The 24583-nt window shown below is 42.7% G+C and overlaps 1 protein-coding gene across 1 annotated transcript in view; it reads left to right on the plus strand.

The window, feature by feature from the left end:
* CLVS1 (clavesin 1) overlaps positions 1–24583 on the plus strand; it is a 141256-nt gene that overhangs the window by 37713 nt on the left and 78960 nt on the right. The window contains exon 3 of the mRNA XM_080647091.1: positions 20927–21101. Coding sequence (XP_080503217.1) covers positions 20927–21101 — 175 coding nt within the window. The remainder of the gene's footprint in view (positions 1–20926; positions 21102–24583) is intronic.

Here is a 24583-nt window from a genome sequence, read left to right on the forward strand (position 1 = left end):
ACCTGGAAACTGGGCCACTCTGCCTTCCTGGACCTTGTTTGGAACCCTGGACTCCAGAATTCACTGCTCAGAAGGTCCCAAGTCCCTTTCAGGTCCTTCCTTACAAAGGCAGATGGTGCTACTATGTACACACTCTTAAGGCTAAGGGCTGACCAAGAAGTAGGCATTGTAGTGATGGCCACAGACTTGTGCAAGACCTGTGGTGGTAGAGGAAGGAAACAGGGGCAGGAGGAGGAGGGGGTTGTGGGCTGGAGGCTCCATCATACTCTTGGCCTGGTCTGCAAATGTTAGATGCCAATGTGTGTGCACCTATTATAATTCACACCCAACAAATGACTGCATTAAATCTCCTATTGGTTCCTTAAACACAACTGCTAATATCTCCCCCGTCCTTTTTTATTTATTTATTTATTTTTTTGAGAAGTCCCTCCTTTCACAGTTCTCCCAAGCACTAGCCTCACTGCAAGCTGTCATCCATCACCTCTCCTTTCTTTGCTTTTTGGAAACCCCCCACCCCTTGCTTTTCCTTTGTGTGTGTTGTCTCTGCTATTTTCTGGATCCCTGTTCCTCTTCCTTCTTGGTTTATTTCATTGTTTCATTGAGAGGGCCCATGGGAGATACATTGGAGGTTGAAAATATTATATTTCTTCTTCACACTAAGCTTGATATCAAATTTGTAGATTGGGAATTGTTTCCCTTCAGAATTTTGAAGGTATTGCTTTATTGTCTTCAAGCTTCCAGTAGTGCTGCTAAATCCAATAATATTTTAATCATTGGTTCCTTACACAGAATCCATTTCTTCTCTCCTAGAGCCTCTCTCGGGAGAGAATTCCTGGCGTTCTGTGATTTCATATTGATGTGTTTGGTCTGGGTCTTTTTCATTTGCTCAGTTGAACACTCAATGAGCCCATGCAATCTGAAAATTCATGTGCTTAAGGCCAGGGAAACTTTCTTACTTTATTATTATTTTGTTGTTGTTAAATCCCTTCCTTTTTTCTCTGATTTTTATTTATGTAACTCCTGTTATTTGAATATTTGATTTACAGGAGTTAATTTAAAAAATTTTTTTTGCTGTTTTCTTCCACATTTTATATTTGTCTTTTTTTTTTGAGATTTCCTTAAACGTTCTGAATATAATTCTTTTCTGCATTTCTCACTTATGACAGCACACTTTCTCTTAAGAGTCCTCTTGATTGTTGCTGTTAATAGCATCTTACTCCTTTATTCCCCCAGATGCAGCATTTTTATACTCTCTCTGAGGATAAAATTATAATTCTCCTTCTTGCGTTGTCTTATTTTCTCCTTGTTTGTTTCCTCATTTGTCACCAATCCTTGGCCAAGTCATCCTTAAGAGTGGGGACACTAAAGATCTGTTTGGAAGTTCTGCATGCGTGGGGATGGCTGTGAACATGAATGTGATGGACTCCATGGTGGCACAACAAGGCGGCAAGCTGTCTTTTGCCCTGAAGGACTCCCAAATCTCAGTGTCTATAGGTCCTTTTTTCTGAGCAGATCAGCAAGTCCTCCCAATGTCCTGCCTGGTGGCTGCCAGCTCTCTGGGAGCTGGGTGGGGAGCGGGGGCTGTTGGTTTTGCATTTTCAGAAACACTTTTCCCTAACCCCCTGTTTGGCCCTTGGCCCTGGATTGAGCTGGGCTGGGCTTCCTGCAGCCTCTCTCTGTTTCAAACCTCCCCCCACACACACACCCTCCGAGAGTCAACTGTTCCTCCTCTGCTGAGTGGGCACCCGGGTATCTAACTGCTCCCTTAAACATATTCCATGCATGCTCCTGGTTTTAGCCACCTGTCCCTGCCTTCAGAGGAGACTTTATCTCCTGAGCATTTCCAGGAGTTTGTGGTGCAAACTGACTTGCTTCTTGCTCGCTTTCTTCCTCTGGCCTGTACGTCAGCAGCCACTGGTCCACCTGCTTGCCAACTTCCAAAATTTGTTGATAGCTCTCATTTATTCCCATCTGTTCACATGTTCTCTTTGTTCCCTTGGCTTATACATTTTTAAAAAGTCTTTTACTCTTTTGTAAATGGGCTTTATTTATTGAGACTTAACACCTTTTTTTAAGTTCATTTTTCAATTACAGTTGACATACACATGTAGAAGAAATAAACTCATATGTTCAATATGCCATGTTTAAATGGAAGTTCTACCAACATTATTTAGTTTTGTTCATATAGTTTCTCTATACTTTCATGTAAGTCTATTATTGATAATGTGAGCTTTAAAATACCTGTGAATTATCTTTTATGCCATGAAAGTTTTTGAGTCAATTTAGTTTCCTGTGCATTTACTAATTATGTTTTTTATTACACTGCTTAGGGAGCAAAAAAATTTTCAAATTCACTTAAAATTAGGGCAAGAATAAAATATAGGAACATTTGAAGGTTTAATTCAGTATCTACATAGCCAGTGACAAATAGGTTAACATCATAGTAAGAAGAAATTACATTCAGAAAACTCCTTTAGAAATCAAAGCCCAATCATCTAATTGTGACATTTACCAGAGTCCTGTAAAGATCTCAGTGATAAGAGATGTTGATGCATAAAGACATGACTAACTGGAGCCTGCAAGAAAAAATAAAACAGAAAATAAACTTTGGGATTAATTATTAATTAGAAACCTTGAGTTTCAAAACTAACAAATGCAACAACAGCTTAACATTTTTACCAAGTGCTTACTGTGTGATAATACATATGTTGTCAAAGAAACAAACAAATCTGGACTTAGTAAAATGAGACTTTATTCAAGATTATTGCAAAGGAAAGAAATATTTTTAATTCTATATCTATATAAATTTAAGTCACTTATGTTTCTTATTTCAAATTTTGCATAATGCTGAAGCCAGTCAAAAAAAGAATCAAATGCAGACCACTGCAAGGTGATTCAATGAGTTGCTTTTTTTCTTTTTAAGCAAATTTGTACAGAAAAAAAATCCTGTATCATGGTCTGCACCACGCAGTCACCTCGTCCAGTCTGCAGGAAGCCACTGGAGCCCCTGACAGGCGGAGCTGGGGTGGGCAGCTCTGCAGAAGTAACTCCTACTCACAGATGACACGCGCTGTGGGGAAATCCTGAGTTCCCTTGAGCTCCACTATTGCATTAGGGAGCGGAGGATTATTACAATAGAGAGAACACTCTGAACATAAGATCAGCAAGTGTCTGAGGCTTAGGCAAGATGAGTTTTCCTTTCATAGGGAGGAGTAAACAGGCCAGAAAGAACAGGTTGTGGTAAGGATTAAAGATGTCAGGATGGCCCTAGCTGGTTTGGCTCAGTGGATAGTGTGCTGACTTACAGACTGAAGAGTCCTGGATTTGATTCTGATCAAGGGCAGGTGCCTAGGTTGCAGACTTGATCCTTGGCCCTGGTTGGGGCACATGGGAGGCAACCAATGGGTGTGAGACACATCGATGTTTCTCTCTCTCAGTCTCTCTCCCTCTCTTCCACTACCACTCTCTAAAAAAAAAAAAAAAAAAAAAAAAAAAGGTGTCAGGATGTACAGATCAGAGAATGCTTTACTCTGAGACCAGGTGAGGATAAGCTGACATTCAGGGCCAAGGAGAAGGAGAGATTCTCCACCAAATGTGGTTAACAAGCATTTTCCTCCCATTGATCATTGGGGAGCAGCAGTGCAGCGAACAATAAAGAATGGGGAGTTGGAGGGTCCTGTCTGCCCTTGTCACAGGTGGACAAAGGAGGGGGTGTCTGTGGGAGTCTGGCTTAAGCCATCTGGGAGACCTGGCTTTTGCAGTCCGCCCTGCTTCCTGGAACACAAAGGATGGGAGATTTCTTAGCCTTTGCTGTTTTCCAGGATCACAGGGATCAATCAGGTAAATTTCAACATGGTTAATCGAAATCAGCAAGATGGCTCCCCCTGAAAAACTAAGCGGCTCATGAGGGCAATAACCGAGTAAAATATTTCAGTACATTGTAGTAAGTGCCGTGATAAATAAATATGCAGGTTGCCATGGCAGCGCAGTTGAGGCACCTTGTGCGGGGGGAGGAGCCGGCAGCAGTAGCTGAGCTGGATCTGAGTGGATGGCAAGGATCTAGCCGGGTGGAGCCCATCGGTTCCCAACCAGGAAAGCTCCCCCGAGATCCCCAAGGCAAATGTGCTATTTTGGTGAACTTCATGCAGCAAAGCTTATGCTCACGTGGACGAGGAGAAATAGTTTTTGTCTGGCTGAGGAGAGATTTTCTTCCTCCTTAGGGGTGGTATAACGATTTTCTCAGGGTAGGAGTCTATTTGTAAATATGTGGTCAAAACCTAGGTAATACATGTCGTTTATTTAGAGTTTATTTTCCAGTTTAAGGCGTTTGTTGACTCCCAGCATCAAACTACATACTCTAAAAGGTGCCAGCTCTTACCTTTCTCTTTCTGAGAAACAGGCTGAGCTAAGGGACATTTCTTTTCCCCCATTCCAGACAGGCAGCAGGGCCCCTGGGCAGAGAGCAGGCCCCCAGCAGGGCAGGCCTCTCCCTGGACCTGGTGTTCCTGTCCAAATGGCTTGTGGGAGGGAAACCTGTCCGTGTGTCAGAACGTAGCCTGTAGGCCCAGCCAGTGTGATGCCCGAGGGACACCTTAGGAGGGTCAGGGGTCAGGGGTCAGGGGACAGGGTCAGGGTGCAGGTGGGCACTATCTGAGAGAAGAGGCACAGTTGCTCTGAGTAGGATTTAGAGAGGAAACAAGAGGGTGACAGGGGCTCTTGCGTGCCTGCTGGACCCTCTTCCTGCTCTGAGCCACCCAGAGATGCCCCCAGCAGTTGAATTCCTCTGACATCATTCAAACTCCCTTTCAAAGGATAAAGTCTCCATCTTATGGTGGTCACATAACAAATATCAAATCACTATGCTGTACACCCGAAACTAATATAATACTGTACAAAAACTGTACTTTAATTTTAAAAAATCATATTCTTCCATAAGCAGCAGATTTCCCAAGGAGCAGGCGAATTGATGCCTCTCCTTCCCGGTGTGGGAACTGAGGTCCACGCGAGGGAACCACGCAAAGGGACCTCTGCTCCGATTTCATGCTTCCTCTGCCTGGCGGAGACCCTGCCTGCTTGCTGGCGTGTTCAGTCCCAGTGTAAAAGCATAGAGGGAGGCAGGGTCTAATTTACAGCCGGCTCACCCTCCCCTTCTCCCAGGGCGGGTGGGGAAAGGAAGTGTTTTGTGTGTGTGTATGTGTTTATTCTGAGGGGCTGCGGATGCTTTGAAGATGGGGGAGGCGAGCATGCTGGAGTGGCTCCCTAGAGCATGACTCATCAAGAGGGTCCTTGAAGATTGGGGGACATTGTACCTGTTGCCGCTTGTGGGCTGGGGTGCCCGCAAGAGCTGCTGTAATGGGCCCTCTCGACTCTCTCCTCATCCTCTGTAAGTGGAAACAGGGCACATGGTGACCCAGGGAAAACGTGCATCAGACCTCTTTCCTCCACAGCAGTGGTCGGCAAACTCATTAGTCCACAGAGCCAAATATCAACAGCACAACGATTGAAATTTCTTTTGAGAGCCGAAAACCGACTTCTGCGCATGGGCCACGAAGTTTCAATAGCACTGTATGTGCGCGCCCGCACGTGGTATTTTGTGGAAGAGCCACACTCAAGGGGCCAGAGAGCCGCATGTGGCTCGCGAGCCGCAGTTTGCCGACCACTGCCCCACAGCGATCCGAGCACTTTGCATAGTGAACGGAACCAAGTGGACAGAGCAGAAAGGCAGATGGCCTAGGCGTCGCCTCTGAGGCAGTGGGAATTTTGCTTAGGATGCAAGAGATCGTTATATTCAAGCAACTAAGAAACAGGCTGATGCCTGACCTCCCATGGGCAGTAGCAGCCCTGGGTGCGGTATTGAAGTGGCCCAGCTCCAGCTGTCACCTGTGTCCTATGTCCCAGCAAGGTCACCCTGCCACTGTCTCTCACAGGGCATCAACCGAGGGGCCCACTGCCCCCAGCTTGATTGAGATGCAGGCCAATCTGTTAACACAATCTTGGAAGGGGAAAGCCAAGGTTGTGTTAACAGATTGGCCTGCATCTCATAGCAAACAGGAATTCAGAAGCATAGATGTCAGGCAAGCTGATGGAAGGTTAAGAAAAAAAAAAAAAAAGTGCTTCTAATTTTCTAGCAGTGTTGAGTACATTTCTAGTTTGGGTGAATTTCCATATTGAATTGTTGAATGCAAACTGAAATTTTATTTCTGAGTAATATTTTTTTAACTGATTCAATAATTTTAAGACTATGGTAGAATATTTTCAGGTTGACTGTTTTGGGAGTGAGAAGACAATTTGTATTTCCTGGTTTTTGCTTTGTTTTTTTTTTGTTTTGTTTTTGTTTTATGTTGACCATTCTGTCAGCTCAGTGTGGCTGACGTAAAAAACGTTCAAATCTCTAGAGAATTTTTATGAGTTTATTTGAGTCAAACTGATGACATTTTCCAGGAAGCAAAATCTCAAGGGACTGAGAAAATGCTCCAGAGAGTAGCAGTTTTGCACCTTATTTTATATATTAGAATCAAAGGAGGAGGCTTAAGGGATTACATGAAATCCATTGGCGATAGATCAGGGAGGAGGGAGAAAGCAAAGCAGCAGGGGTGATTTCTGGGGTTGGGTAAAAGGTACAATGAATAGACACATACTTCTTTTACATTGGTGGTAAGTTAGCAGTTAGCAATGAACACCACCAGAGGTTTTGTGGTCTCTGCTCTGGTGCAGTGAGGGGTCTAGAAAAAGAAAATTATCTTGACATTCCAAAGTATGTTATCATAGATGCAAAAAGATAACGGACAGGCTCGGTTAAGGTAAAGATTGATCTTTGTCAGGGAAGATACCGGCCTAGGACATGACTACCTGCCGTGACTGGCTTTTAGTTAGGAAGTTTTCATTTCAGACCATCCTATGTGGTTACTTTCGGTCTCTGAGTCTGTAAGGCCGCCATGTAGGCCTCCCTGAGCCTGGCAGGTTTGGTATGTGGCCCCTTTTTCATCCATAGTGTAAACATCACAGGCAGGATACAGGCGCTGAAGATAATGGCCTCTCTTAAGAGTATTGTTGATAAAAACATGTACCTTTAAAATGCACCAGAAAGAAAAAAGTATGTCTGGTGGGTAAGCAATAGAAAACATTTCCCTTTCAGCCTGGTGATTGCTGCGGCATTTTTCATACGTAGTCACCACAACAGAATGAATTCTCCTCCACACACTGATGAGTCCATCATTCTGTTTAGAGGGAACCAGGTCTGAAAATTGCGCAGGGACTGAAATTGGATGGAAGCCCGAAGCTGTTAAAGATAATAGACGTGTGTTAAAACGTCTGGAGCGGTCCTCTGGCCACCCGCCCTGCACTCATCGTCCTCCCTAGCTATTTTCCACACACACAATGCATTTGTAGCGGGCTGTCCATTCTCTTTGGGGGCATTTGTGAACATGCATGCTCCAAATCCGAGGCCTGGCTCCCAGGCCGGGGAGCTCACATCCATGTTCATTTCCTCCGGCATCTATCAGGAGGCCCCTAGTCAATTCCACACCCACCATCTGGTACTGTTCTGAGGGCTAGCTCTTTCAAGCTGTATCTCCGTGAAAAGCAATCCACATGGATTGGTGTCCAATGTCACTGAGATGGACTTTTCTCTGGGATTCAGAAATTTTGTTTCTGACAAACATATATATATTTCTATCTTTTAAAGCTGGAGGGGAAAGCCAAGGTTGTGTTAACAGATTGGGGTAGAGTTACCAAAATCTAACTGATGGCTTTGAAGGGAATTTTTAGAAGCCTTGGGTGTGAATCAGCTCAGATACCTTTCAACGGGTGAATGGTTAAACAAACTGTGGTACATCCATACTATTGCATACTATTCAGCAATAAAAACAACAACAACACACAACTATATATGTAATGACTTGGATGAATCTGCAGATGATTACGCTGAATGAAAGAAAGTGAATCCCAAAAGGTTATTTAACATAATGGTCCATTTATATAATGTGTTTTGAAATGACAACATTTTAGAAATGAAGGACAGATTAGTGGTTGCCAGGTTTTAGGGACGTAAGGAGGGAATTATAAAAGGGCAACTTGTAGGATCCTTGTTGGTCCAGTATCTTGACTGGGATGATGGACACACCAACCTATACAACTATATACCCACATCCATACATACACACAAACAAATGACTACAACTAGCTCAATTTTTAAAGATTCTATTCTCCCCCTTTTCTTAGAAATATGGAGTTGTTTTCATATCCGCCAGTACCCACAGCAAATCCTTCTTGGCATAAATTTCTGCTAAGGTTTAAGAAACCCTTCCACTCTTTCCCAGCAAGAGCTCGTGTAGAAATCCTCAATTTGTCAGATTTGGCATGAAATCAAGCCTATTGGCATCATTATATAAGTTACTCTCCAGAAATATTTCATCTGACTCTAAACAAGCCAGTGGACCTCGCTCCAGTTCAAAAGAGGAACAATTAAATGGCATAAAGAGAAAACAACAGACTGGTGTATGGTGTAGAACATTTTATAGAAAAAGTGGCATGGAAATCATGAAAAAAAAATTGTTGGATAGAAATTTCTGTCAATTTACTTCCAGCTGTACACACATATGCATATATACACATATGACAAATAAAGCAACTGTGCAAAATGTTGACAATTGTTGAATCAGAGAATGGGCATATCACTGTAGTATTCTTTCAACTTTTTTATTTGCCTGGACATTTTCTTAACAAAGCATCGGTGGGAAACACACTCCGCTGACCTTCTGGGGACTGGATGATCTTTCAGCTTCCTCCCCACTCTGATATTCAGACAGGAAAGTTCAAATCTTGGCTCTGGTATTTATTAGCTGTGTCCTTGGGGCCTCGTTTGTTCTCATGTATAAAGATGAAGGCTTTGCAACAGTTCTAAAACTCTATCTTAAGGTCACCGGAAAAGTTGATTCTAAATCTCTCAGTAATACATTCACATCATGAACAATCCTGACTGCCAGCACATCTGTCTTCCAGGTTTCAAACATTAATTTAAAAACTTGCACCCTGGCTGGTTTGGCTCAGTGGATAGAGCGTTGCCTGTGGACGGACTGAGGGGCCTCAGGTTTGACTCTGGTCAAGGGCACATCACATGCCCAGGTTATGGGCTCAATCCCCAGTAGGGGGTGTGCAGGAGGCAGCCGATCAATGATTCCAATCTTTGATGTGTCTGTCTCTCTTCCTCTCCCTCTCTGAAATCCACAAAAATATATTTTTAAAAATCCATCTTTAAAATAAAATATTCCCTCTTTTTCTGGACCCTGGAAAGAGAGAATGAGGCTGGAAAAGTATTTTTCAAATATTTGAGAAACATTCTTTGTTTGCCTCTCTCCTACCTCCTTTTCTAAGCAGGTCATTTCCAGCAAGTCAAATCAATACTTAATTGCATTGTATACTGTGTGCCGTTGTACATACTGTGTGCAGCCTCTTTAGCCTTTCCCTGCTCAATATTGAGTCATATTTGACTTTCCTCTGTATTCTTTCCAAAGTCTGTCAGCCCAAGGTCTAGCCAATTTGCTCCTATTGCTCTGGGCCGCTCCACTGGTAGGTCTCATCCAAGAATAAGTCCTGAATACAGTCAGCATTCCAGACATGACACCTCATTCCCATTCTGAACTGTAAAGCTGAACAAAGATTTGGGCCAACAGGTGTGCTTGGCTGTCATACAAAGCCCAGCTTTGGGAGCAGAGAACTGAGTATTTCTTCCTTTGCATGTTCTGCGAGTCTTAGAGATGTGACAGGCACACTGAACTGAGGAGTCCGGAACATTGCTACTACTGGGCAACTACTGCTCACGTGGTTTCATTGAGCTTTTCTGGACCCGAACTTCATTAGTTAACATAGGAAGTTACTAGCATTTGGGATGGGATCTTACTCAGGGGACTGCACTGCACATGGCAGGGTATTTAGCATTCCTGGCCTCTGTCCAACAAATGCCGGTGCATTCTGCAAATCCTGTGAAACCCAGTAATGACCCCGCTGCCATACACACATTACCAGAGGTCCTGCAAATGGGGAGGAGGGATCCTACCTTCAGTGGAGAACCACTGTGTAATCACAAAGTTTCCTGCCAGCTCTCAGTTGTCTCCTTCTCTATGAATTATAAACCCATTCTGGGGGAACCAGCCTCCATGCTAATCCACTCAGGGTACCGAGGATTATGGAGGTGTAAGTATCATCCCCGATTGGGTGAAAAAGAAAGAAAGTTCCACTTCTTTCCTCTGGAATTATTCTGTGTGAGAAAACCCTCCTTGTGCCTTGGTTAATAGAAAAGGGTCCAGCAACGGCCCATCCGTTTGTAGAAATGAAGGATTAAAGCAAGAGGACCAATTTGAGATAGAACTTTCCAGAGCCTGAGCATTTAATCCATCCCCACCCCTTTTCCTCTTTGGAAAAGAAATGGCTGACCTTTCTAAGTAGTCCATTACAATCCCTGATATTTTATTAGGATAAATCTAGGCAATGAAATCCTTCTACAGCAGAACCCGTAATTCTAAAATGTTGTATTTTCTCTTTGTGTATTTATAATATATATTATGTATCCATATATATATATATATATATATATATATATATACACACACACACACACATATATATATATATACACCTATATAACTATATAGTTATATCTATGTAATGCATTTTCTAAATTCTGTTCTGTATTCAGAGTAGGATATTTGGGATGGGTGTTAAAGATAGATATAAGTTGATGTTTTACAGTATCTCCTGCAGTGTAGCTCCTATTAAGTGGCGGCAATAAATAATAACCACTGGCTCTAATTGCTTAGATGATTGCCAAGTGATAATCTCTGATGTAATTAAATGAAAGAAACCAATGTTGTCTTTAACCACCTCCATAAAATAATTCCCCAGAGAGTTGTCGGAGCCTCCGCGGGTAAAGTGACCTTGTAGGGCAAAGTTAGCCCTCCAAGCACGCTCACCCTGGGTAGGAAAAGTCAACCAGTCCTGTTGTTGTTCAGTGAACCATCTGGAGCATGTGTTCCTTTTTTAATGAATGTATTTAATGTTACCTTTTGTTTTACTTCTGATTCCTAGAATTAGGGTGAGAGTAAGGAGTCTCTATTCGGACTGGGGCTCAGGCAGTAGGAGAGTTCCAGGAATACCCACATCTCTCTTAATGACATGCCTGGCCCTGCCAATTAACTATTATAGGTGCAGTTCGCTAGGCTCCAGCTGTTTTTGGAAACCTCCAAAAGGGACTTTTCTGCTGAAGTTACGCACATGTTCTATTCTGGAAAATAGCGTAGGTGGTATTTGCAGGAGGCTTTTCCCCCTGGGCCATGGGCATATATTTATCCTGGTTTCAGAAGGATGATCAAGTGCTTGTCATTATTGTGATTTGTGAGCTATCATTAAGAATCTTAGGGGTTGATCAAGACCAAAAATTTTTCCCATCAGACTGGCTTTAGTGGTGCCAAAACTCATAAACAGTGTAAACAGTGGTAAGGGTCTTCCTGAGGCTGATAGCGGTGAAGGTCATGAGAACCTTATTTATATCTTTTCCTCTTCATGAACCCAATAGCCTTCAGGTGTCTTGAGGAAGAGGAAATAGCTGAAGAGTGATGATAACCAGATAGAAGAATGCCTACCTGGAAACCAGCCAACAAGTTGCATTCCTGTCACATTGTTAAACTACCTCAGATATACTACCTGCAAAAATAAGACTTTTCTTTCCATTACACAATGATTTCCTGTGGCTCTCTCTTTTTAATCTTTCATGAATTTGATTGCTTGCTGATGTTTCAGTAGCTTATAATTTAAAAGGCTAGAATTTTAAAAGGGGAAAGGATAAGCCAACTTTGAAAACTTCAATCAGATGGCAAACTCTTTAAATTCAATCAGTCTCTATTAACTCTTCTGATGTGAATTACCCACATTTGTCAGGGTTGAGACTCCTATTTGTAGGCAACTAATTTTATAGCCTTGGGACTTCTCTTGGTTTTAAGGTATTTTTATCCTGCCAGAATATATTGATCTCTTTATTAAGTACAGAAGGATGGAGTTTTTATTGGAGGCAGGCTATTTTATGAATTAATTGAAATTATGAGATGCTGTATAATTCCAACTTAAGTCCCAGGAAATGCAACATCTATAGTGTTGTTTCCCTACGGCACTACTTAACTCAAGTTGCCTCGCACACTGTTATCAGAATTTGTGATTTCAGAAAGGAACCTCTTGATTGCAAGAGTGATTGCAGCATATCACCCAGAGGGGAAAAAACCTCAGGAGGGCAAAATCATTCAAGGCAATGGAGCACCACAGGATGGATGCTTTCCTAAAATGCCTGCTCTCTTGTCTTATTGTCCAATTTCTTATCCTAAGAGTGATTTTTATGGTTATAAGAGCCAGACAGGCCTAGAGGAAAGAATATCCCATCTCAAGTACGGACTAGTACATTGTCATGAACCCCATGCAAGGCCTGTAAGTGGAAACTTTATTCCATTGGAAGTAAGAGTAATGTGGCCATCCACATTCATTCACCCTCGGCAGGGAAGATCGTGCTGTTTCTAACCCTGGTTAGGCTGATTTGATTCTAACTCCATGCCTAATATTTAATTGTGAGTGCTTTTTCACCTACTTGAAACTCTTCCTGTTTTATTTTCTTTTCAGTAGCTCCTCAGCCAAGGGAGTTACCAGAATAGACAAGCATGAAATTAATATTTCATAGTCATTTAGGGATGAATCTCATGCTCATAGCTCACTTCCATCGGGATGTGTTTTTATTCTTCTTCTGCTGCTCCCTTTAGACCAGGGATGGGCAAACTTTTTGACTCGAGGGCCACAATGGGTTCTTAAACTGTACCGGAGGGCCGGAACAAAAGCATGGATGGAGTGTTTGTGTGAACTAATATAAATTCAAAGTAAAGGAGCAGAGAGGAGAGCAAGAGAACCGGATAGAACAGCCGGATCCGGCCCGCGGGCCGTAGTTTGCCCACGGCTGCTTTAGACCGTGGCCCAATCCCCATCTAGAGAGCTGGATGAAATAATTCCCTTCCTTACTTGCATTTCAGCCTATCTTAAAGTGGTGTTTGGGGGGCAGTTCTTTCCCAATGGACTAAGAATCTTGAGCTATACCAGCCTTCCTGTCTGTAAACATCCATCTAGCATTTATTATTAACTGTTCCAGATTGTCATGTCCTTACCGTCTTCTTTTACCTCCACACTCATCTATGTGAACTCATACATGACCCTCTCCTAAGTTAAAATCAATTCTTAAAGCTTTGTTTCCTCTCCAACTCTTGGATATATGAGACTCGGTAATATATTATTCTATAAATATGAACTGTGATAGAAAATGTGCTTAAGGACACACATCAGACATTACTTTCCCTATAAATGAGTATAACAGGCATTGAAGAAGAAGGAAATATACCCACTGGTGCTCCCAGAGTAGGTTTTGTTTATTTTTAATTTTTAAAGCTTCCAATGGGTTGGTTTAACATGCCCTCCTTTGTGCCTTCACTGAGAATTATTGGTTGAGCATCGACGATGTGTAGGTATAGGTAATTTCCAGGGGTTCAAAGGCAGTGGTCCCCTCTTATGCCTAGAACAGGAACTATTTCTTTTGTAGACTTGGCATCTGTTTATAGTAATATTTCGTCACTTTAGTGACAGGAATGTAGACCCCACACAACCATGCATGTCTAAGCATTCCCTTGACAGCCCAGTGTCAGGTCATATTCATATTAATATTCTGTGTGGCTCTCCTGGGTGCTGATTCTTATTATGTAAGAACTAGATACAAGTACAACACCTCTGACTCATTTCCTACCCAACAGGGTTCCTTTTATTCTTAATAGTACCACTGTATTTCCGCTCTTTATGCCACATCTAATCTGTAACTAAGTCATGGTTACTGTCCCTTATAGTTCTTCTCATATCACTATCATTTCCGTTCATCTCTCACCTAATGCACTCCAATTGCCTCTTCCTAATTGGACCACATTGTTCCAGTCTCCTGACTCCAATTTACATAATCCCTGTTGTCAGTTCAAATCTTCCTAAAGCATAACTGCCATTGCTTTCTTCCCCTGCACAAATAGCTAGTAGTTCTCCTGGAAAACAAACAATCTAACCTTATTTCTACATGCCTTTTCACTTACCCCATGGCACAGGTAAACTTGCTATTTCTCCCAATTCAGTAGTCTCCATGGTCTCAGTTCTCACTGTGTATGTGGCTCCTACTATGTCCAGTGTCCAAACCTTTCACATTCTTCACAGCCCAATTGAAGATGCTCCAAAGTCCTCCAGCCATAGTGATCTCTCCTTGTAATTCCCGAACACTTTGCAACCTCTATTACTTTCGACCTGATATCATATTCACTTATCTAATAACTAGTGATCCGGTGCACGAAATTCCTGCACATTAAAAAGGGATTAATTAGAGGAAATAATGTAATATTGCTATTTGCCCTTTCTCTATAACAGAAGTGTCAGAGATGAAAGAAAATTAGTAAAACGTATATGAAAACCTTCCTCCTATCAGAGTCTGGGGCACACCATGGGACCCAGAGTCAAATCCCCGCCCAACCACATGCACCTCAAAATCGCGTGAGACCCAGACCTGGCCTGCCCCCCCACCATTGGGCTAGATCCAGAACCAACCAGTCCCACCCTTATCAAGCCCTGCCAGGCAGGGGGCATAGCCTCAGGTCCCCTGGCCCGGCGCCAGGATGGGGAGTGTGCCCTGAGGTCCCCCAGCCTAGACCGGGGCGGGGGGTGTGCCTTGAGGTCCTCCATCAAGCCCCGCCAGGTCGGGGACACAGCCTGAGGTCCCCCATCAAGCCCTGCCAGGCGGGGGGGACGCAACCTCAGGTCCCCCGGCCCAGCACCAGGAGGCGGGTGCAGCCTCAGGTCCCCTGTCAAGCCCCACCGGCAGGGGGGTGCAGCTTTAACTCCCCTATCCAGTCCTGCTGGGCGGGGGCGTGGCCTGAGTTCCCCTGACCCAGCACTGGGTTGCACCTTGAGGTCCCCTGTCAAGCCCCGCCAGGTGGGGGGTGTGGCCTGAGGTCCCCTGTCAAGCCCCGCCAGGTGGGGGGTGTGGCCTGAGGTCCCCTGTCAAGCCCCGCCAGGTGGGGGGTGTGGCCTGAGGTCCCCTGTCAAGCCCCGCCAGGTGGGGGGGGCATGGCCTGAGTCCCCTGTCAAGCCCCATGGGGGCGGGGGAGGGCATAGCCTCAGGTCCCTGCTGATTGCTCGTTAAGGGTCCTTATGGGAACTTGGCCTCAGCTGTGGGTGCAGCCATATTTGTGATGGAGTGATGGTCAATTAGCATATTCCATCTTTATTAGATAGGATGAAAAACACCATGACCATCAGCTCCTTCTATGGATTAGTAGGAGCCAGTTGCTCTGCTATGGCTTTGTGTATATTCTCTTACTTTATCATTACCAGTGAGGCTGGTGTTATGATTCTTCTTCTACAAATGAGGAGAGAACTAAATTACAGAGAGAGAAAGTGACTTGCTAAGCTTGCACAGAGCAGACAGGAATTAAATCAGAATCTGCTAACTACAAGCTTTATGCTTTTAATGACTTTGCTCCATCGCTTTCCATGTGCATGTATTTTAATGTCTCCTACCAGTTTCCATCTACTAGCAGGAAGGTTAAAAAATACCCTCTTATCTTATGTTACTTCCATAAAGTAGAACTTCATTAAATCTTTGAACAAATGTCCCCTGACTCCTTATCCAGTTTCAGATACTTATTTTTAAAAGAAGACATTAAATGATAAGAAATTGCATTAACTGTGTAAGTAAGCCAATAGATGCATTTGGCATTAATTTTATTATTTTTAATTCTTGGGAAAATTTAGAAGCAGTTGGATCAAATGTGATAAAATATTGGTTTTATCTATCAAACTGTCTTTTCATTTAAAACAAAAAAAAAGAATGAAGGAAACTCTAAATGGTGAATTATTATATATGCACACATACATACATTACATTCTTGTTCATCACAGATATATAAACAAGAAAGAACTTGGCAAATTGAAATTTGATAGCTTTAGTGTCTGTGTCATTTTGAATGATGGGTACAAATATTTTGCGTTCTTGTGTCTATATCCAGAGATGGGTAGGCCTCTCAGGATTGGTCTACAGAGACACAGCCTTTTACCTTCATGCTTTACTTGAGTGAGAAATCATAGTCCTTATATTTTCTGTAGTCTAGTTCAAAATCAGGACCTTGTTCAAGAGCAATACCCCTTGTGTTCGGTCCTCAATAAGCATATGGTTGAGTTGAAGGTGGGTTAGACTCCATACTCTTCCCATATATTGTTGTCATACAGGGTAGAGAGAGAGAAAAATTTGAAATGACAGTACTTATTTTTGTAAACTACACCCATTTTAGTTGAGGTTCTGTGACCCACACTGAACCAAAAATTCAGAGAGGATGATATGCTGTGTCTTGCTCCTTATTTAAAATTCCACACATAGGGACTGGGCCTTGCATGTCATAAGATGTTTAAATAGTATTAAAATCATTATTCCTTCTTTCTGATGCTGAGGCTTTGAGAGCCAGATATTCCCATATTGCAACTAATAATAAATCAATAGGCAACTCATTTATTCTGATGTTACAAGGAATTATATTCTTAGATTAACATAAATCCAAAAATTTTCTTTACAAGCCAGAATAGGATAAAATTAATAGAAATAAAAAATTAATTGCACAGTTGCAAGGTTTTCTTTTCTCTCTCCTCCCTCCCCCCCCCCCCCAATTCATTCTTTCTTCCTCTTTCCATTCTTTCTCCTCTTGACATTATGGGCCTATCAAACCATGTGAAGCAGAGTTAATTCCCAGGCTCCCGTTCTCTTAGTGATTGTCCCTGCTGAGAAAAGTAATTATCTAGTTTGACTTTCCAACTAACATTAAGTAGTAAACTTAATATTAAGCTCCTGCAAATATTAATTCTACAGCAGCAAAGCTAAACATTTTTATTAGCATCTTCCTTGCATCTAATATTTTCAGAACACAAGTACTTTTTTTTTTTTTTTACTTTTCCTGGATACCCCTTTGGGAAATATGGATTCATTTGTCTAGTTGCACATGGAGAGACCACCCAGCTAAAACTTGATTCACATAGGAATTATTAGATATATATAGTATCTAATAAATATATCACCAGAATTCCCCTTCCAGACCATTTTTTCTGAGACCCTCAGCTTTAGAAAGGAAAAAATAGATTTATCAGAACAGAACACAGTTGCATTTTGCACATTGCCCATTGTCCTGCTGCCATTACCACCATGAAGAAGTACAACCAAGAGGGGTAGACCTCTAATTCGTGAGAGTACAAATATTGGCTCTAGTTGGGATATGCTTTCCAATTCACAAAGCTCCTTCATACCGTCATTTTGCATAACTCCTGCAGGGGTGGGGAACCTTTTTTCTGCCAAGGACCATTCATATATTTATAACATCATTCACTGGCCATACAAAACTATCAACTTAAAAATTAGCCTGCTATATTTGGTCAAACATTTAATTAATTCCTAATGCCTTGGCAGGGCCAGACCAAATGATTTCTGGGGTCTTGAAAATGCATAGTTTCCAGGAAGAATTTTATGTCTGTTCTTGGGAATTTATACAAGTGGACATATGATGGGAAGAGGTTCTATCTCTCATTTATATAGGAGTAAAATGAGATAGTAATTAAATGATTTGCTGAAAATCTTTATAATCAATGATTTCCATCTTCACCATTAAACTGAAAGTGCTGTCTCAAAATTTCCCAAAGATTTACTTGTTACCTAATACAATAGCACTTTCTCCTTCCTTATTCTCCTAAATCTTCCTGTTGTATTTGACTTGGTAATCTACCCTGTGGTATTAGGTAGTTGTTGCTGTTTAACAAACTATACCCAAACCCAGTGGCTTAAAAAAGCAATAATTCATTACTGCTCACACATCTGTGGGACAGCTGGGGTTTATCTAGGCTGGTTTCATCTGGGTAGCTCTCTTTCTTATGAAGATCTGCTAGTTTTCTGTGTTTTTCATCCTTCTCTTCAGTTCATGCTAGCCGTAGCGTGCTTTCACCATGGCAATGGCAGAAGACAAGAGAACCGTTAGCAACATCTGGGGTTTTTAAGAGCTAGATTCAGAATCGGCACACTGTCATTTCTGTCACATGCCATCAGTAATATCAAGTCACATGGCTATGGGATGGAAAGTACACTCTATTGTCAAAGAGGTCAACACATAGCTAGCTGTGGATGCTCAGAAAGTGAAGAATTTGGGTCAGTAATGTAATTTATCATATCCTCATTTCTGGAAACACTCCCTCTGTTTGAGCACAATACTATCTTGAGCCTCTCACCTTTTATTTCCTCAACTAGAGGCCCGGTGCATGAAATTCGTGCACGGGGGGGGGGTGTCCCTCAGCCCAGACTGCACCCTCTCCAATCCGGGACCCCTAGAGGGATGTCCGACTGCCCGTTTAGGCCCGATCGCACTGGGATCGGGCCTAAACGGGCAGTCGGACATCCCTCTCACATTCCAGGACTGCTGGCTCCCAACTGCTCACCTGCTTGCCTTCCTCATTGCCCCTAACGCTTCTGCCTGCCAGCCTGATCAATCCCTAACCACTCCCCTGCCAGCCTGATTGATGCCTAACTGCTCCCCTGCCAGCCTGTTTGCCCCTAACTGCCCTTCCCTATAGGCCTGGTCACCCCTAACTGCCCTCCCCTGCAGGCCTGATCGTCCACAGCTGCCCTCCCTTGCAGGCCTGGTCCCTCCCAACTGCCCTCCCCTGCTGGCCATCTTGTGGTGGCCATCTTGTGTCCACATGGGGGCAGCCATCTTTGACCACATGGGGGCAGCCATCTTGTGTGTTGGAGTGATGGTCAATCTGCATATTACTCTTTTATTAGATAAGATTCTTCTTTCTTCACCCTCAGAACTGTCTGTAGGCTTTACCTAAGGCTTAGCCTTTCAGTCATGAATTTTCCCACGTGTGAGCTCTTCTTAAGAAAGCTTATCCAGGATCAGGCTCTCTTAAGTCCCTAATGATCATGTCTAGTTTACCACTGGCCATTTCCTTATTCCATGTGGATTTCCATTTCAACTCATAACCTTTGGTCCCATGCTCCTGTTAAGTCAATGTTTCTTTCCAATACAAAGCCATATCTCTAAAAAAGAGTTGGGTCTTTAGATCATGTTTGATAGGAATTCAAAACGAAAACCAAAGCCCTCAGGAAAACTTTATCCTACATTAATAGGAATTTGACATCTCTAAAGCTTAAAAGAGAATATAAATGGAAGAAAACAAAAATGATGAGAAGAGTATTAAAACCATTTCCTATGAGAAATGATTAAAGTTATGAATAATTTCTTTAGTCTAGAGATTATATGGGGTGTCATGACCACTACATTTAGATCATTGAAAGTGTGTGGTATGAAAGACCTGAGGTTTTTATCTTTTTAGCAGAACCATACCCAATGGGTGAGTTTAAGGGAAGAAAATGTCAGCTTGTTATACTGAATAGATTTTTAGTAAAAAGAACTCTGCAGGAACAGAATGAGCTGATATCTTTATTTTTCACTTGTGTCTCTCCTAAAATGTCTTCCCCCACTCCCAATAATCTATCAAAATCCTATCTATCTTTCATGACTTATCCCAAGCCTTCATCCCTCCATAAACTCTTCCCTGACTACTCAAATTGTATTGATCCCTTTCAATTTATTTTGCTAATCTATCCCATCCCAACTAAATTAAGGGCTCTTTGGAAGTAGAAATATAACATACTATTTTATGGGTTCAAGTATGAAAGATAATGCTGAGCTTATAATAAGCATTCAGTAAGTTTTTGCTAGTTTACTATTCGATCATGGATCTCCTGTTTTGAAATCTAAACACTAGACTTGGTTAGAATTCAAACCAGATTTAAATGCTCAGAATCTGATCATTTCACACTGATATCACAAAAGGATATGGTTTCTGGTTTTAATGATAGCCCACGGGAAGTAACATGTTTTGCCCTCTGAGGTTATATTTTCCTACTTAACAAAAAAAACAAACAAAAAAAAAGATGCTGGATCCTCTAAGATCTTAAGTTTGTAGTTCCAATAATGTGTTGGGAGTAGAAGAGTGAATATGCCATCATTTCTTCATGTCTGAAGATTATTTAAGATAAAAATCAACTAGTGAATGGGAATATACGATGTGAAGGACCACATACAACACTGGAGAACTGTCACTCTCCTTTGTGTTCAGGTCTGCCTGTTGTCATAGTTACTCACAGACTCAAAGCAATTTCCTTCCCAAATCACTCTCTGTCAATGAAAATAAGCTATTCTTCACTATTTATTTTTCTCCCCCAATGAATTGCATCTAAAAAAATAGCATCAACTATATGGCTATTTTTACACTTTCAGCAAGATTTTATAAACAAACAAAAGGAATAAGAGGTTTAATCAAAATAAGCACCTCTGATTAAGGTCTCACTTCTTTTGTTCCACAGTGACTCATTGAGTAGCCAGGTACTGGGACACACTATGATTATGGCCCCTGTCCCTGCCATGGAAGAGATTAGAGCTGTGTGTGGGAAGAGAGGAATAAGGGATGCATTTCAATGAAAGACAATCAGGGCTGTGGTGGAGGCAGAGTATAGAGACCCCTGGAGACCAAAAGAGCGACGCCTCTTTAAGTTTGGGGTCCTGGTGCAGTCAGATCACAGGGAAGCTTCCAGCCTGTGAGTCTTGGAGCCTTTTCCTGGGAAGTTTAGCAAATGCGTTTTTGGTCACTTGGGGTACAAAACACCCATGTTACCCTCCAGGCGGGGCTCAGGAAGCAGTGGAGTGAGGAGGCCCGTGGGCCACCAGTGAAGTGCCATCACTTGCTCATATTCACGCACAGCCTCTCCTCTCTGCTCTGGCTGCAGGAACTCCTTCACAGACATCCTGCGGGCCATCCTGCTGTCCCTGGAAGTCCTCATTGAAGATCCAGAGCTTCAGATCAACGGGTTCCTTTTAATCATAGACTGGAGCAATTTTTCCTTCAAACAAGCCTCCAAGCTGACACCTTCCATTCTCAGACTGGCCATCGAAGGGCTGCAGGTATGTGCAATGAAAGGACACCATGAGACTGTGTGTGACAATGTACTGTTTTCTTATTGCAATCAAATGTTTGTCTTTTCGAGCGGAAAAAGAAAACAGAATTCACCCGTAATATTCTGTTTTTACCTCGGCCTGAATTTACATGTTTGGGGTTTGTTTTGTTTTTTTAAATTAGACTTAATTTTCATTAATAACTCTAAATTACTGTTACCACAGGCACAAATTACCTACTGTAGCAATTATGAATAAAGCTCAGGGATATTTAGCCTAATTCACCTGAGAGTTTACAAAAATTAAAGCTAGAAAATATCTGCTTTATGAGCATGTCCTATATAGAGGTGGCATGGGAGCTTTCCAGGATTTCTAGAAGTAGCTTTGTACCCCAGAAAGACCCCCTGTGGATGCTGTCTTCTTAGGATGCAATGTGCGGCAGTGTTTGTACTAAAGTGGATCCCTTCAGTGCATACAGGGGAAGCCATGAAACTCTACCTCCTGTGTGTGCGGACTCGGCAGACCTTCGGGGAAGGGTTTTCTGTGCTGTGTGAAGGCTAGGGCAGGCAATCTCTGGGCTCCCTTCTACTTTTAAAGACTGGTGAGTCTATGAAAAGTGTTACCAAACTCAGAGAGGCCATGCTGCCTAGCTTCTTGGTGACACATTATTGCAGTTCAAAAATCAAGGTACAGTTCAGGGAGATTCTGAATCAGCACAAATAAAACGCATGTCCCTTCTTAACTCTGTGGTAAGATTGACTCAGTGGGCTGATTTTCCTTCCCAGTGAGCAGCAGTTATATGCAGCTATGTAGATAGTGCACTGTTTGCTAATTCTCAGATAAAGCAGCCATTACTCATGCACTTCATAGTGCGGGACTAGATAAGGCATAGAGACAGACAGCAGTGTGGTGATAGCCCCAGGGAAAGAGGGTGGGGGGAGGGGGAGGTGCGTAAAAGGGAGATAAATGGGGATGGAAAGAGACTTTGCTTTGGGCAATGGGTGCGAGATGCAGTGTGCAGATGATGTTTTGTTGAGTTGTACACTTGAAACCTGCATGGTTTTATGAACCAATGCCAATAAATTTTTTAAAAATTCAGTAATTATTCCAGTTTCTCTAGGTGCTTTGGTTTTACTTCTAGGATTGAAATGTTATGCACCTAAGTCTCCAACTGAATCTTGAACATACAGATGATGCAAGTGTCAACCAATGAAAGCAAAATGAATTAATAATTATTTTTTTAAAAATTTAAGACTAAAAATCCCATTTCAATCACCCATCCTACTCTAGTGTGAGGAGTAATAAGTGGGTCTGTTTCCTAAGCTGGGGCTCATACCTATTTGACCCCCAGTATATACCCAGTGGGCCTCTGATAAACATGTGTCTATTGAATGGACCTTATTTGATTGAATGGTTTCCTACTCGATGGGGAAGGGAAGCGGAGCAGACATTTTAGAAGAGGAGGGGCAACTCCCCACTGTCCCAGGGGTCGCCGTTGTCCTGGGTGGCCACGTTGTGCAGTGTATTGGGAGCACATTTTAAAAGTTGCTTTTGCATTTCTGGACTACATGGAGCCCCCGCCTTCCCTTAAACTCCCAGTCACTGTCTCCTATGTCTCTACTATCACACTTTCTCTTAACTCTAACTCCTGCTCTCCCACCTCCTCTCATCTAAGCTTCTGAACATGTGACCTCTCTCTCCCTAAAGCTTTTATCAAAGGGAGTTTTAAAGTAAGCTGCAAGGTTTATTTCATGCCCTATAATTATGCTGACCCTATTTCCAGGATTTTCTGTGGTAGTAGTACTACAAGCTTCATTTAATTTATTACATGTATAAGTAGCTATGATTCAAGTTCTCTGTATTTGTAACATTTTTTTTTTTCAGAAATCAAGAAGGAAAATGTCCTTTCTCCAACGTTGTGTTCTAGTTTTCCTTTCTGAAAAATGTGTGGATTATATAATATGTCCCTTGCCAAATTCACTAGGCTGATGTGCCATGTGTCAGCCACTAGGCTGAGTTAGTGCATGTGAATGTGTTTTAAAAGGTAAAACTATACCTAAGCTTATAAATTATTTTTACAAGAAATGCTAGATGACCTTTTGTGGGGCAAGGTAGATCCTGTCTGAGCCTTCACTTACCATGTAGCAGGATCTGGGATGAACTCTGCAATGTCCTATAGCTCTAGTTGGGGAGTAGCCTCTACTGGGAGAAGGGGAGATGGATGAGGCCAGGGTCACAGTGAATAAAATGGGTACCCTCCCAGCATCTCACAGAGCAGTGGCCTTGCGTGGCCCCTTTATTCCCTTTTATAAAGCCAGGTCCATTCACCGTGACTGTGGGAAAGACCAGGCCATCCTGGAGTCAGGCTGTCTGCATGGGGATGCAGCTTTTTCTGTGAACTCTGCCTGCCCAAGCCCTGAAGACCTGGGGACACTTAGGAGATTCAGTCCCTCCTGCCAGGAGAAATAGCTAGTGGTCACAGGGGGTGCTGACCTAGCCACAGTTCCTCCAATGAGGATGCGACTCCCTGTAACATTTAGCTTGTTGTCTTGGCAACTGTAAAGAAGCCCTCAGGGTCACTGTTGTGAGTAGTCAGCTCTGCTCAGCCACTGACAACTTCTCACACCAGACTATCTTCTCTTGGGCTTTGGGGACATCCAGACATCATGGTCACCCCATCCACTGGCTCTCTCAGTGAACTTTCTTCATGGCAGGGACAATTTTCATCCCTAGTGTAGCCATCAACCCCTTTTGACATCTCAAACAAGTCATAACTGGCACTAAGAAAAATTTATGCCTTTGGTCACACTGTTGTACAAGGAGAGTCCCATCCAGGCCTCCATGTGTCAGCCATGAAGATTCAAGATACCTTTCCCAACACCGGCATGGGTGAAGGCATAGACCGGTGGAGAAAGGGAAAGCTGTATAAAGCCAGTGCCAGTGGGAGAGGAGAAGCCACCGCTCTTCCTTCCTCCTTTGCATCCTTAGAAGGACCAGAGGAGGTCAGGGTGTCTGCTAGACACACGGGAGATTGTGGGGCAGGGAGATCCTATGTTCCAGTGTAGGAAGCTTGCTCTCTCTGCTGTCCTGCATTTGTAGGGTAGATGTAAGTAGCCTTGTTAGGAGAAATAACCAGATCACTTTGGGGCTAGGCTATCTGGTTGGGGTTTCAGCTGTTTATCAGAGTTGTTTAGGATTACCTGCTGCTCAACTCTTGAAGAATTTGGGGCCCTATAATATAACAGCCCCTTCTCCAATAATTAATACAATCCTTCCTGCAGAGAGTAGGGGGTGGGGAACCACTGTTCAGACAGTGATACGTTAGAGTCATTTTTTTTTAAAATCATTCTTGCACCCTGCATTACAACCTAGTTCTAGAACTCCTAGTTTTAGCCCTGTTACCTCCATTCTTAGTTCTCGATAAGATAGTCATTCGATGAGACATTCAGTTACTAATTGTTGTAGGTTGGGTTCTCCAGGATGTAGATTCT

This window comes from Plecotus auritus (assembly GCF_963455305.1).
Source record: "Plecotus auritus genome assembly, chromosome: 11".
NCBI lineage: Eukaryota > Metazoa > Chordata > Mammalia > Chiroptera > Vespertilionidae > Plecotus > Plecotus auritus.